General features: G+C 43.3%; 1 protein-coding gene across 2 annotated transcripts in view; it reads right to left on the bottom strand.

Moving 5' to 3' along the window:
• PLXNC1 (plexin C1) overlaps positions 1-14,585 on the bottom strand; it is a 172,224-nt gene that overhangs the window by 76,023 nt on the left and 81,616 nt on the right. For both annotated transcript variants that reach the window (XM_004602834.2, XM_055118386.1), the window contains exons 8-9: positions 12,887-12,989; positions 12,638-12,739 (exon numbers count right to left, since the gene is read on the bottom strand). In XM_004602834.2, the coding sequence (XP_004602891.2) occupies positions 12,638-12,739; positions 12,887-12,989 (205 nt within the window). The remainder of the gene's footprint in view (positions 1-12,637; positions 12,740-12,886; positions 12,990-14,585) is intronic.

The raw sequence follows: 14,585 nt of genomic DNA, 5'->3' as shown, positions 1-14,585 counted from the left end.
AGAAGCACTGTGAGAGCTTTGACCATACGCCACCCTGCCTACCATCTGCTTCACTGTTTCTTTGTACATGTGACCCTCACAAAAATGATCTTGCTGGGTCACAGGGCTGCCTGTCCATTGAAAAGGATATTTATCTTCTGCTCCTCAGCAAACACAGGTGCTCTATGGTAGCACAGTCCCCATCACTCATGATCGCTATGGATTGGTTTTGTAGATTGAGGAAAATTCATTGTCAATGTCAGCCTGGCAATGATGTAATGTGACAGGACATTGATTTTGGTGGCAGAATTTATTGTAATCACTTAGCAAAGGAATTTACCCCCGTATTTATAGGATCACAAAGGGCCTGGAAAGGGTCACTTTAATTATTCGGTTATACTTGACTGCATTTTATGGGGGAAATTAACTGCAAGAGTGGTACCTGGAATGGGGGGATTAGCAAAAACTCCAAGACAAATCCTTCACAAATGTCAAGGGTATTGTATCGTCAAGGACATAGCATTGCATTGCCTACTCTTTGCTGTCACATGGTGACAGCTAAGAGGACAAGTATTCATTTAACACCTCAACATACGAGGAGATGGTACTAGGTATTGGGGACACATGATCTGAACATATGATTTGCCTGTAATAGCCCAAATTAGTCGATCACATGTTTCCATATGGTCTTTAAAAAACGTCAAAAGGAAAGTGCTGAGGCTGGTGTGATAGCACAGCGGGTAGGGCATTTGCCTTGCACGTGGCCGACTGGGGTTCGATTCCCAGCATCCCATATGGTCCCTGAACACCGCCAGGAGTAATTTCTGAGTGCAGAGCCAGGAGTAATGGAGTAACCCTTGTGTAATGCCAGGTGTGACCAAAAAAGAAAAAAAAAAAAGAGGAAAGTGCTATTTCACCACATAAAAATGTGTATGAAATTCAAATACAATGTTGAGAAATGAAGTATTTAGGAACACAGCCACACCCTACACTCATTCATTTATATATACTGGCTGGTCTGGTCTCATGTGACAGTGGAAGAGTAACAATGACCAAGACAGAAATGCTCACAAAGCCAAAACTCTTTACAGCCTAGGAAAAAACTGCTCACCGCATGAATAACAAGGGCTAGTGTCTTCTTAAAAAGCCGACAGACTCTGATTATTTGGGTTTTGTGGGGGTGGGGGAGGGAAAAAACAAATCTGCTTTTGTATTATGTAAATGGTAAGCCTAAATGCAGACTCACGTTTACAATCAAGTTCACTGGGAGTCCCAGGTTTCTTGTCTTTCTTGATAGTCCTTCATCACATACTTAGAGTCACACTGTCCATGTCTGCTAGAGCAAAATCTACTTCTCTCAGAAGAAGAAGATAAAAATGTCGAGAAAGACACTTAGGGGAAGATAAATATATTGCTTTCCATTTACTTATTTTTTTGACTAATGTTGTGGGAGCTGTGAGGGGCCACATGGGGCTGGGGATCAAGCTGAAGATACTGCAGGTAGAAGGCACGGACTCCACCACACGAGCTACCTCCCTGACCTATATTTTGCTCTTTCCATGGCTCTATAATTACCACCAGGGGACATGCCATGTTAGCTCATTAGCTTCTTCTCCTCACCATGAATAGAGCTGGTCTTGTGGCTTCTAAAAGATTGTATTAAGAAACCGTATTATTTAGAAAACTTTAGATCAGCCCTCTAGGATAGAATGCAGGGGCTGGAGTGATAGAACAGCAGGTAGGGCGTTTGCCTTGCACGGGGCAGATCTAAATTCAATCCCTGGCATCTCATACAGTCCCCCAAGCACCAATAGGAGTAATTCCTGAGTGCAGAGCCAGGAGTAGCCCCTAAGCATCACTGGGAGTTACCCAAAAAGCAACAACAAAAAAATTGAAAAAATTGAAAAAATTTAGGATGGAACGAAGCCCTGGCCTGTCTTCTAAAAGCAGATACTTTTCTTCCACTTTCAAAGATCAGAAGAGTTCTCCTTTGTTTGCCAGAACCTCCCTTAATCTTACTGAGTGAGCTAAAGCTCTGCCCAGACCACCTCATTAAATCAATGAAGATGGTGTCCCAGAGAGAAAGAAGAAGTGCCTGTCATAGAGATAGGCTGGAGGGGACGAGGATGTCGGGAGGGATACTGGGGACATTGGTGGTGGGATATATTACACTGGTGGGTGATGGAACATTGTATGAAACCCCATCATGATCAGCTTTGCAAACTGTGTGTCTCATGGTGATTCAATTAAAAAATAATAAAAATAAAGAAATCAATGGAGAAAGTACACAGGGGGAAAATGGGTAACGGGGGCTGTGAGGTTTGTCTGCAACAATTCCTTGAGATGCAACATTCTGGTTTTTTATTTGGCTGATTTTTTTAACCTAGCATATAAAAAGAGCAATAACTTATCTCTCCACAACCGTTCTACACACTCAATATTTTAGATTTATTTTTGCATTTTAATCAAGAGTTCATTCAGTCTGACATGAAGCTGTGGGCCCCACAGGTGTTAGATTGAAGGGGTTAATTAATCTAGCTGGATACAAAGAGACTGTTTCCTACAGCCCTCCAGTGAAATCCTTGGCTCAGTCTTCCTGTAAGGATTTCCATATGTCAAACTAAAATCCCGTGTATCGAAGCCCTCACAGTCCTGTGTCGTCACTCCACAATTAACCTCAGAACATTCTAGTTCCTGTCAGTTATGTTTTAAAGACATGAAAGTTATTTTTAAATGGCCTCACCATTTGAAATGATTTGATATATTACTAAGAGCTCAAAGGATTAAAATACATGCTTTGCATATAGGAGACTGAGATTCTATGCCCAACATCTCCTGGTCCCCCAAGCATCACTGGGTTTGACCCCAAAACTAATAAAACAAAATACTATTATCTCTGAGTATTGACCAGTTTAAATCAGACAGCAGGGATTGGAGAAATAGTATAGTGGGTGAGGCTCTGGCACTGCAAACCGCCTACCCAGGTTAGATCCCTTAAACCACATGAGGTGCACAGAGCATTGCCAGGAATGATCCCTGAGCACAGAGCCAGCAGTAAGCCCTGAGCACAGCCAGGTGTGGCTCAACAAAATCCTCAAAATAAACAGATAAATTATTCCCCATTCCTTATCCAAGGTATTTATAGACTACCCAATTATTTTTATTTTAAAAAATAAAGTTATTATAAATTGTTGGAAATAGCACAACCACTATAAAATAATTATCTTTTAAAAAAAGGGCTAAGAGGATTATGACTGACAAGAATAAATTTTTGTGAAACCTGACGTCAATATAATTCAAATTACCATGACATTAAGGGAGAAAATCCTGCTATGATTGAAAAGAATATTGGAAATAGGGACATTAGGAAAGCTTAGCTTATTAAGACCAAATTGTACTCTATTAATCAATCTGTTTTACAAAAAAGAAGAAAAAACCCCTAAATGTGGCAACGCTCTCTGAGGCCTGGACCTGAATCAACAGTCAGTAAAATCTTTCTTAGATTTTCACTCATGAAATTAGTTCAAACAAGACTGGATAAAAAGTCACAGGCATTCAAAACCAGCTGGAAATCTGAAACCAAAGGACATAAGAGAGATGAAAGGTAGCACAACTAATTAAAGGAAAGTATCCTGTAGGGCCCGACAGGGGTGAGTATTTGGTTCAGAATTATTTAACATCTTTATTAATGACCAAGAAGGATGGGAGTGATATATTAATGAAATGTATAAATCCAGGAGAGTGGTTAACCAGCCATGGAGATTGTACAGTATTTTAAGAAGGTGAGAAATGGGAAGAAAATAGCAAACTACAATCTCATCAAATAAAAATTAGCTAAGTAGGAGAAAAAGCAGAAAAAGTATCATCTGATGCTCTTTGCTCTCTGGACAAGAAAATGTTATATTTTTTCATGGGGAAGGTGTGCGTGGGTGGACGGGAGCTGGAGGGTCCCTGGTACTGCAACCCCCTCGGGACTGGGGATACAACTTGCATGTGATTCTAGGAACTGCTGAATATGTCCCCTGAGAAAGGGCTGGAGAGAGGGCACCACCCAGGAGGTGTGGCACTGGGGACCCTCTAGCTAAGCTCATATAAGTTGGTGGCGGCTTTTGTGCCTACTCCACAAAGTTGTTACTTGGTCATAGAACCTTCCGGGTGTGGCTTCTGAAGGAGACCCCCAGTTTCCATGAGCAGGGAGAAAAGGGACCCCTGATTCCAGAAGGAACGCTGAATCCATCCCACTGCCCAGTGTCCACCTCTGGATGAGTCTTGCTGCTCTAACCTCAGTGCTCCATGTCAAGTGTCTTCCACTTTCCAGGTCTGAAAGACCAGCCTTGGATGACTGGGTCTCTCCATCTGACTGCACCCCAACCCACATCTTTGCTTCCCAAGTCCTCTATGTGAACACCCTCTCACCCCCACTCCCACCCCCACCTCAAGGCCAGCTCAGTGTGGGAAACTTCCCCCCCCTCACATGTCTGTGACTCTGATGGGATAGACCTTGCCAGCCACTTGCCAGAGGAAGTGAAGATGAGCTTCCTCTCATCCAAAATGGATCTGATCATCAGCAACATGGGCCACCAATTGATTATTCTAAAGAAGCCAATATTGACTAGTGTTTCAAATTATAAAATAGGGCATTAGATTGCCCAGGTTCAAGTCACTTGGATATTTTTATATTTTATTTGGTTTAGTTGACTTTTAGGTGACATCCATTACTGCTCAGGACTTACTCCTGACTTTGCACTCATAGATCATTCTTGGTGGGGCTCAGGGAACCATATGTGATGCTGGGGAAGGAACCTGGGTCAGCAGCATGCAAGACCAGTGCCCTACCCATCGTACTATCTCTCCAGCCCTTAGTCCCAACTTGCCTCTCTTATCATATGCAAACCAGGATTTTTCACCCTATAATATAGGGAAAAACAGATTCATGTGGAGCTTAAAGGATGCACACTCTCAGTTCAGGATATAGCATAGATCAAATAAAGAGTAGTTATGACTACTTAATTAGGAACATCCTAACATCCCTTCTATATTTTTCTGTTGTATACACTCAACAATCATGCAAATGAATCTTACTTCCCTCCAAAACATTGTGAGTTCTGCAAAATAAGTTCCATGAAGAATCACATTTTGCTTGTGGCTCTAACACCTAGTAGGTGTCCAATAAGCCCATTTTGTAATGAACAAATAAACAACTGGAAGTGAATCCCATGGCATCCAGCACAGAGCTGAGGCTTCTGGAAGCAACTCAGATAAGTGTATGTTCAACTTCATTTCACTTTAAAAGGCAAGGGCCCTGAAAGAGTCCATTTGGAGCACCCGTGGGAAACTAAAAGACACATCAGAAGTGATGGAGAAAGTGAAGGGGAAATGCTGGGGAAAGGAGGAACAATTGGAGAGTCAAGCCTCGGGGGCTCATTGGATGGTTCTGAAAGGTTTGTTACTTCTCTATTGTGACGACAATGATTAGAACAATATTGCATCCGAGATTTCCAGAACCTTTCTGCAAGGAAAGGAGGGAGCAAGCAGCCACTCTTTTCTGAGCCAGGAGGCACTTAGCATTAAGGGAAGGAACATTGGTCGGGACAGGCCAGCTGTGAGGAGACTAGCTTTCGCAGCCAGCAACATTCATCCCAAGGCAAACAGGTTTCCGAGTTCAGGTCCCTCTTTGGGTGATGCTTTTACTGATTGTGGTCTCCTGGTAAATGATTGGGTACAGGGAAAGGGGTCTAGGACAGCAAATCAGTGTGAGGGCAACAGGTCCACCCTGGGACTGAACCAGAAACCCATCTCATAAGCGCCATATAAAGATGGAAGTAAGTAAATCCACACTGTTGGCACTGTGGAATGATCAAGTCAAAACTCCAGGGCCTGAGAAGAAAGGCCCTTGCAGAGAAGCAGGCAGGCTCTGAGGTCACTTAGACCTTGGGTCCCCTTCGTTTCTTGCAACCTTCTATCCCAGCCCAATTGAATTACTTAGAATCACTGGTAATGGGCGCCCTGGAATTTTCTGGAACCCCGCTAAGTGTCTGTTCATGATAGACAGTGCACTTCTTTATCTCCACAGGACTGGATGCTTCTTGAACCTCAGAGGTTGGCTGAACTGCCATCTCTATCTGTCGGTCTATTCATCCATCCAAGACTTAGCCAACCATGCTGACTAATTTATGATTTTATAGTATCCCTTCTCCTGCCCCACTGTGCCGTGGTTTGGTGTTACTGTTGCAATGACTGGGGGCAGAACCCATGCCTGGCTGTGAGGTTTGCACTCCTTCCACTGTGGTGCTTGCACATGCATTGCCGAGGCTCACACTCTTAGCTGAGCCCACAAATTAAGTTGTGGTTCTTATCAGGAGGCCGCTGCAGTGCCCACACATATGCTCACCAGAGGTCACACTTCTTGGGCATGGAACTCACACACTTCTTTTTTTTTAATATAGTTGTGGTACTCACTGGGGGATTGCACTCCTTCTATGCTGCTATACACACCTGCTTATGGTGTAGCTCACCAAGGATCAGCAATAGCAAAGCTGCCAGGTTCAAATAACAGAGATGCTAGGATTGCACCTGGCACATGTGAGACCTCTGGGATTTGACTTCATGACCATTTGCTTGCAAGGCAGTGCTATTTCTCTGTGCAATTCTTCAGGCCCTGATGGAGTTTTTTTAATGCTAGGCACTGGATTTAGTGAATCAGGAAAGCCCCAGAAACAGAGGGGCTTGAGATTTGTAAGCTTTATGCTTTAATGTCTTTTACCTTGTAGTTATTATTTTTTATTTTTATTTATTTATTTATTTATTTATTTTTGCTTTTTGGGTCACACCCAGCGATGCTCAGGGGTTACTCCTGGCTTTGCACTCAGGAATTACTCCTGGCAGTGCTTGGGGGACCATATGGGATGCCGGGGATCGAACCTGGGTCAGCCGCGTGCAAGGCAAACGCCCTATCTGCTGTGCTATCGCTCCGGCCCCATGTATTTATTATTTATATGCTCATGTTTAATGCTCTTGAGACTAATGGCAAGAGATGTGACCAATTCAATTGTGCCCCTCCTTTGGAATCCACGGAGCTCAGGTGATGGCACTCACTAGGAGGTTGGTAACATGCCTCCAGGAAAAATCTGCCAAGCTCAGCATCATGAATCCCAGAGGTTGTGTTGCATCATTCACATCTCAGGTCCCAGTTCTTGGCACCTACAGAGTGCTGGGACCTATGCTAGGTGGGAAAAGAACTAGAAGGAGGACTCCTGAGGGTTACTCAGCTAGGCAAAGTGTTTAGAGCTTCATTTTAGCCAACATCTATGACACAATGATGGGAGACAGTGGTGTGTCACAGAGCCTGGGAAACTTCTATGGTGACAAATACTCCATTCCCTATCAACCCAGACTGAGAGGCAGTTCTGAGTCAGATATTTAAAGAACAACATTTCATAACCATCTAATGTCTTCCTCCAAACTCAGGAAGGACATCTACAGAGGAACTGAAGAAAAGTTCTGGGTTTTATTTACTTATCAGCCTCCTCCTGAACCTAGTTCTTTTAACCACATACTTTCAAAGGTCAAAACAATGCATGAAAATACAATACAGGATGACGTGGCTCCAGCTTCTCATCTTCCTCCCCTCTCTTCCCCCTTCATCCTCCTCCATTTATTTTGGGCCATACCTGGCTATTCCTAGGGCTTATTCCTGGCTCTGCGCTCAGGGATCATGACTGGCAGGCTCAGGAGACTACATGGGATGCCAGGGATCAATCTTGGCTTGGCTGCTTGCAAGGCAAGTGCCCTACCCATTATACTGTCACTCTGGCCCCTTCTTTCTTTAAAATAAAAGGAATAGGCCAGGTCCACTGCTCAGCAATAAAAATAAACCAATGTCAATGAACTTGGATGAACTTCTAGAGAATTATGGTGCAGTTAAAAAGCCAGTACCACAAGGGTAGAGCTGGATGACTCCACTTACAGAAAATTCTTGAAGTGAGACAATTAGAGATGTGGGGATCTCTATAATTGAGATCAATGTTTGCAAAGGGTCAGAGAGAGGAAGTGGGTGTGGCCCTAAAAGGGAAACACCAGAGAGCCTTGAGGTGATAGTGCTGTTTTGTATCTTAACTGCTACAGCTGGCAATATCCTGGCTGTGCTATTGTGCAAGATCCGACTGCTGGCTCTAGCAGAACAAAGACACATGAGATCTGTCTGCCTTCTCTTCTGTTTGTTTGTTTGGGGGGTTATGTTTTGTTTTGTTGTGGGGACACACACACAGCAGTGCTCAGGGGTTACTCCTGCTCTTTATTCAGGGATCACTCTTGGTAAGGCTCAGGGAACTGTATGGGGTGCCAGGGTACATACCAGGCAAGTGTCCTACCCACTGTCCTCTCTCTCCAGCCTCCTATCTGTGTTCTTTTCCTACCACGACAGGCAATGATATACAACTACCTCAAGTTAAAAGTTCTCTTTCTTACCAAAACAATCTTAAAGGGAAGGACAAAGTTGAAGGATTTACCTTCAATTTTGATTTCAGATCTTAGGTCAAAACTACAGCAATCAAAACTGTTAGGGTCAAAGGTCAGAATGTTAGGCCAACAGAATAGGATAGCCAAGAAGCAAACACTGGCATTCACAGTCAAATCCAACCTTTCCCTTCCCTTCCTCTCCCCCTCCCCTTCCCTTCCTCCCTTCTGTCCTCTTTCTTTTTTCCTTTTCTTTTCTTTCCTCTCTCTTTTTTTTTGACATTTTAGGTCACAGTCCACAATGCTCAGGGCTTACTCCTAACTTTGCACTCAGGAATTATTTCTGGCAGTGCTCAGGTGCTCATACGGAATGCTGGGGATTGAACTCAGGTCAGCTGTGTGCAAGACAAATGCCCTACCCGCTGTACTATCGCTCCAGCCCTCAACTACTTTTCAACAAGTTTCCAGGAACACTGTGTGGAAAAAACTGTCTTTAAAATGAACGGTGCTGGGAAAGATACACAAAAGAATGAAGCAGGCCCTGACCTCACGGCCTATAGGAAACTAAGTCAAAGTGAACAACAATAACAACAACAACAACAACAACAAAATAGATGGATGAGAGCTTGCAGCAACGGGATGCTTGCAGCAATCGGGACGGGGGCGTTACTAGCGCCACTCTCCGCCGAGATGTGACTCGAGTGGCCACACGTGTGTGGCCTCTCCGCTGCTGAATGACCATGATCCCGGAGGCCAGCTAAACTGCTTTTGGCGCCAGCAGCTTCTTGCAGAAATGTCTCTACACTGTGAACTAAGCCATGGCCCCATGCTGCCCCAGGAGGGGAATGTTTTTTCTCTCTCGGCTTTTCCTTTCAAGGGTGGGGGGTTCGGCGTGGTGACCGCCATCTTATAAGGACCACTAAAGAGAGGTATGAGCTTGCAATGATGCAATTTCTAGCAGAAATTTCCCTGGACTTAGTTACTAAAATACTAAAATACAGAAATCCAAAACCACGTGGCCGCTATCGCAGCTGTGCGACCTCATGTCTCTTCATTCTCAGCAATGCAAAACAAATTACCAAATGCTTCCTTTTCAGCAGGTCTGATTTTGGTGGGGGGAAACTCCAAACAATAATAGGGAGTTTTTTGTTGAAATATTGAATGTAATCAAAGTAAAGAGAAAGTAAAGTGAAAATGATCAGCTACACAGGCAGGGGGTGGGGAATGGGAGGTATACTGGGGTTCTTGGTGGTGGAACATGTGCACTGGATAGGTGTTTGATCATTGTATAACTGAGACTTAAGCCTGAAAGCTTTGTAACTTTCCACAAGGTGATTCAGTAAAAAAAAAAAAAAAAAAAAAAAAAAAAAAAAAATAGATGGATGAGTTAAAACTATAACACTCTTAGAAGAAAACATGGAAAGTGCTCATCATAACCTGGACTTGGTTGTGATTTCTGAAACAAGATATTCAAAGCACAGACATAAAATTAAAAAATAGATAAACTGAACCTGAACAAAATAAAAAACTTCTGTGCACTGCAGCCAGAGAGATAGTTTAAGTGATCAGTTATAGCTAAGTCTCCCAAAAGACAAATCCTGGATAATTTTATTTCTATGCAAAGCATATGCTAGGATCTGAGTCCCATATGCCCTTAGCACCACTATGGGATGGTGGCCTCTGAGCACCATGAGTGATCCTTACTTTAAAAAAACACAATAAAATTCTTTATAATCAACAGAATGAAAAGTAATCTATGAACATGGTAGAAAATATTTACAAACCACATATCTGAAAAGAGATTGACAACCAGGATCAATAAGGAACTAATACAAACCACTAACAACAATAAAAATAAAGACATTCTCATTTAAAAATGGGCAAAGGACTTGAACAGGAATTTTTTCAAAGGTGATAAATAAAGGACATCCTATTGAGAAGCACAAGTAGCAAATCACAAATTAGGAGAATGCAAATCAAAGCCAAATCTAAAATCAATTTAGATCCATTTGGGATGGATACTATTTTTTAAAATAAGAATAGGGCTGGAGAGATAGTACAGCAGGTGAAGTGTGTTTGTCTTGCATACTGCTAACAAGGGTTTGATCCCCAGTACCCCATATGATCCCCCAAGCCAATAGGAATGACCAATGAGTTCAGAGCCTGAAGTAAGCCCTATAAGCACAGTCCAGTGTGGATCAAACAAACAAAAAAAATTAAAATAGGTCCAAAGAGAAAGTTCAGAGAGCAGGGCACTTGTCTTGCTCACAGCTGGCTGCAATATGATCCTAGCACCACATATGGTCCCTGAGCCCCACAGAGTGATTCCTGAACACACTCAGGAGTAAATTCTGAGTACAACTGCGTGTGGCCCCCAAACCAAAATGAATTAAATTAAAACAAACAGTGGCAAGGATGTGGAGAAATAGAAACAGTTGTCCACTGTTGCTGGACAGGGCAGAGACCCATGAAAAACAAGTTGGTGGTTCCTCCAAAAATTAAAAAGGGAAACAATGACATGACTCAGCAATCCCACTTCTGGGTAAATAATCAAAATAATTGAAAACAGGTTTTGAGAGGGTATTTCTATGCTCACATTGGTAGCAAATTTCTCATGATAAATGTTGGAAGGCAGCTGAAGTAAGACGGGGTGAACACTGATATACAGACTGTTCATAAAGGGTTTAACATCAGATGTATAGAAAGCACCAGTTTGGCCCACACCAACCGCTCCCCCACCGTTGTCCCCCAAATATGTGCATATCCTCATCTGCACCATCAAGAAAAGTTCAGCTCCTTGGAATGGAGAGCAAACTGGGAACTGCCAGAGGCTGGAAGAGGGAAGGAGGACAGGGGTGTTGCTACTAAATGGGGACAGAGTTTCAGGAAAAATCTATCTGCGTATGGATGATTATAATGATTGTGCAATGATATAAATGATCAGAAAACACAACTGAACTAAATACCTAAACATTGTAAAGATGGAGATGGAGACTTTTGTAAAAACCATATTTTGCCATGATTTTTTTGAAATGGAAACAACAGCAGTACGAGGTTGAGTGCATTTTAAAAAAGTCACTGCTTCTTGACTTTTCAGAACAAAAAGTTCTGGTTGCTATGCCTTCGTTTTATCAACCGAGGAGAAGAGCAATGCAGACCATTGTTTAATAAAACCTCAAAGACATCTGTAAAGTCTGAATATCCGGGCACATCAAGGCATTCTAATACCTTTAATTAACTTCATAATCCATTTTGATTCACAACCCCTTTGCTTATTACTTAATCCACCTGGTTACTATCAACTTTTAGGGAGTGATTAAAAATATGCTACTTACTTAGATCAGTGCTTGATCTTATATAACAGAAAATGGATAAATCAAAGCCACAGATTAGTCAGGAAATAGAAAACTGAGCCTTTAAGAAAAAAATGTCATTTTAATTTGTCTGCCCTTGCTAGACCTTAAAATTAATGGTACCAACATCTTGCCCTTTTATTCCACACTACACAGTAGATGTTCAATAAAGTTGCCAACGGAAAAAACCCCACATGTACATACTCTGGGAACATCACCTCTAGATTCTGCCTGTATGTTCTTATGGCCTTCCTTTTGGAATGTGACTATTAGTTGAGCATGGTTATTTGTTATGAATAAAATAAGAGGCATTTCCATGGAAAATGATAAAAATAATTATTTTTTTGAGAAGCAGAGAGAAACATACATGTATTACAAATCAACTCTTGTGTTGGCACTGTTAGTTACTGACTTCATAATCTCTACAAAATAAAGAAAACCAAAAAGGAAAGAGCTGGCATCCTCTGCAAACCCCCACCAAAAAATATAAAATGCAATCATTTTTATGTGGTTCAAATTGGCATCTCCTCAGAGTTGTGTGTTATTCTTCCCTGGACCACTCTATTAGGCAGTCACAAAGTCACCTTTACAATTTCACTCCTTCTGGAACATCATTTTTTATAATTACAGAGTTTTAATTTCTTTTATGTGAAAGTATAGTCTTTGATGCATTGAGCCAATTAAATAAAACTGCTTAAAAAACCAAAGGTGAAAAAAAAGAGGGGGGGAATTTTGGTTGAAAGCTTTACTTTTAAAAAGGGAATTTTAAAAAGGAACCTAAAGTAGCAGGAGCCATAAAAGTCACTTAAAGGGGGATTTTCCCAGGTTTTCATTAAAATCTAGGGACTTACCTTTAAGCCAAGACTGGTCCTATTACTCCTGTTCTCCTTAGTTCGCACTCCGCCAGCGCCCCTGGCAGGTGTCCACTTCTCCACAGCAGCTGGACAGAACTCCTGAAAGGAAGCACATCCCCTCAACGTCCAAACATGCGGGCAATTCAGAGCTTAACACAAACATGATCGACTGTCAGAAACATTATTCTTTTTTGATAAACCATATGAGACACACCCCGCCCATTCCCCCTACAAATGCCACTTTACCTGGTTCCACTTATAATCGGAGGAATCACAGTTGGTAAAAGGGTGAATACACTTTCTCGCACTCTTGCACCACGCACAGCCCGTCCCAGTACAGATGGGGCATCTGGCACCATGGAAAATCAAAGTAAGTGTCACACAGGGAGAGACACACACGAATCCCACACTGTCCCTCTGCACTGTGCACCGACACTCAGAGGGAAAAAACAGCCTTGCCTCTCAGGGTTGGGGCAGGAAGGACCTAGGAGATGGGGTGGGGGGTGGAGGGGTATTATGGGGGTGTAGAGAAGACAGGCTACTGAGACTGGGGTGCCAGGCCACTGTGCCCTGACTCTGCATCTGTTCTTGGGAACCATAATCGCACCTGCTGGGGTGTTGCCATGGAGACCTGAGGCTGGGGTTACCTGCTGCATTGTCAGCTACCAGGAACCCACTGAATCTCTTTCTGTCCTGTCCCTCAGGTTTTCTGCTATTTATATGCAGAATTTCCCTACTGAGATTCCCCCACCACCATCACCTGCACGACTCAATGCCCCCACTCTGGAGCAGTCACCTCTTTGCCTCAAAGAGGCACAGTCACCTGCAAAAGGGGTACCTGGCGAGCAAAATGAAGGGGATGCCAGTGTTTTGAAAGCATATTCAGAGAGTCCGCCTTAAAGAAAGGATGACAGAGATGAAAAATTGAGACACTCGAGCATGTGGGGGAAGGGCGGGAGTGGTTTATTTCTCTCTACTTATAGGGCTCTCCCCTATATTCCCTAAATAAACCTATCATATTTTAGAAAGGATAAAGAAACAGAGGTTAGTCTGGAAATCTAGTCTAGGGAGATGGAAGAGAGGGAGAGAAACTGGTTTAGGGGGAGGGGGCACTGTTGGCAGCTCACCTATTTCTCAGGAAATGCAGCCTTGGGCCTTTGAGGTGGTGGCCTGACCTGGAGGCCTGCACTCCCCATGGAAGGAGAACATGAGGCCTCAGTGCAGAGCTGGTCCCCAAGTGCCCAGGGATGGTCTGCCATATTTGCTCCTTCCTTCACCCCTAGGGTGTGATGAAGGCACTCGGGGATTTTCTAACCAGCATCAATTCCCCAGAAAGAGAGCTCACCCTCGGGGGTGCTGGGGGGTGAGATTTGCTTCCTCAGGACTTACAGGTGGGCCCTGAGGCCAGTCTGGCCTTTAAAACTGGATGCAGAGGGATCTGATCACTTTGCACCTTTCTTTAAGCTAGAAAACTTTAATTCTCTCCTACTCTAACCCTGTTTTTTTGTGGACCCCATGCCTTTTGGTGTCAGGTCTGGCAGTAGATCTTCTAAAATTCAGTATTCTCATTAGAAATAACTGATCACAGGCTCAATTTCCCAGTGCCAGCTGGGAAGACGGGTTCCAGAGGCTGTCGTTCTGGTGGCTGTAGAGCATGATCTGGGTTGCTTCGGCTTTGCTTTGAGTCTGAATTCCTATTCCCCACAGAAACAATGGTTGCTGCTAGCAGGGCCTGAAGAAACTCCCATTTGCTGCTCTGGTGGCGACTGGTCAGTCACACCACTTAAAGAACTAGGGAAGTGCAAATGAGCCAGCTTCCCATTGTTTCCATGGGAACTCCAACCTCATCTTCCCACAGCAGAACCAGGCATCTAAGGAGCCCGTTTCTTCTCTCTTTCCAGGGCTTTAGAAGGCGTGACGCTAGCTCAGGGCACCCAGTCCACAG

This window comes from Sorex araneus, chromosome 10 (assembly GCF_027595985.1).
Source record: "Sorex araneus isolate mSorAra2 chromosome 10, mSorAra2.pri, whole genome shotgun sequence".
Lineage (NCBI taxonomy): Eukaryota > Metazoa > Chordata > Mammalia > Eulipotyphla > Soricidae > Sorex > Sorex araneus.
The sequence above is the reverse complement of the archived record's forward strand: the minus strand, read 5'-3'. Positions and strand labels throughout refer to the sequence as shown.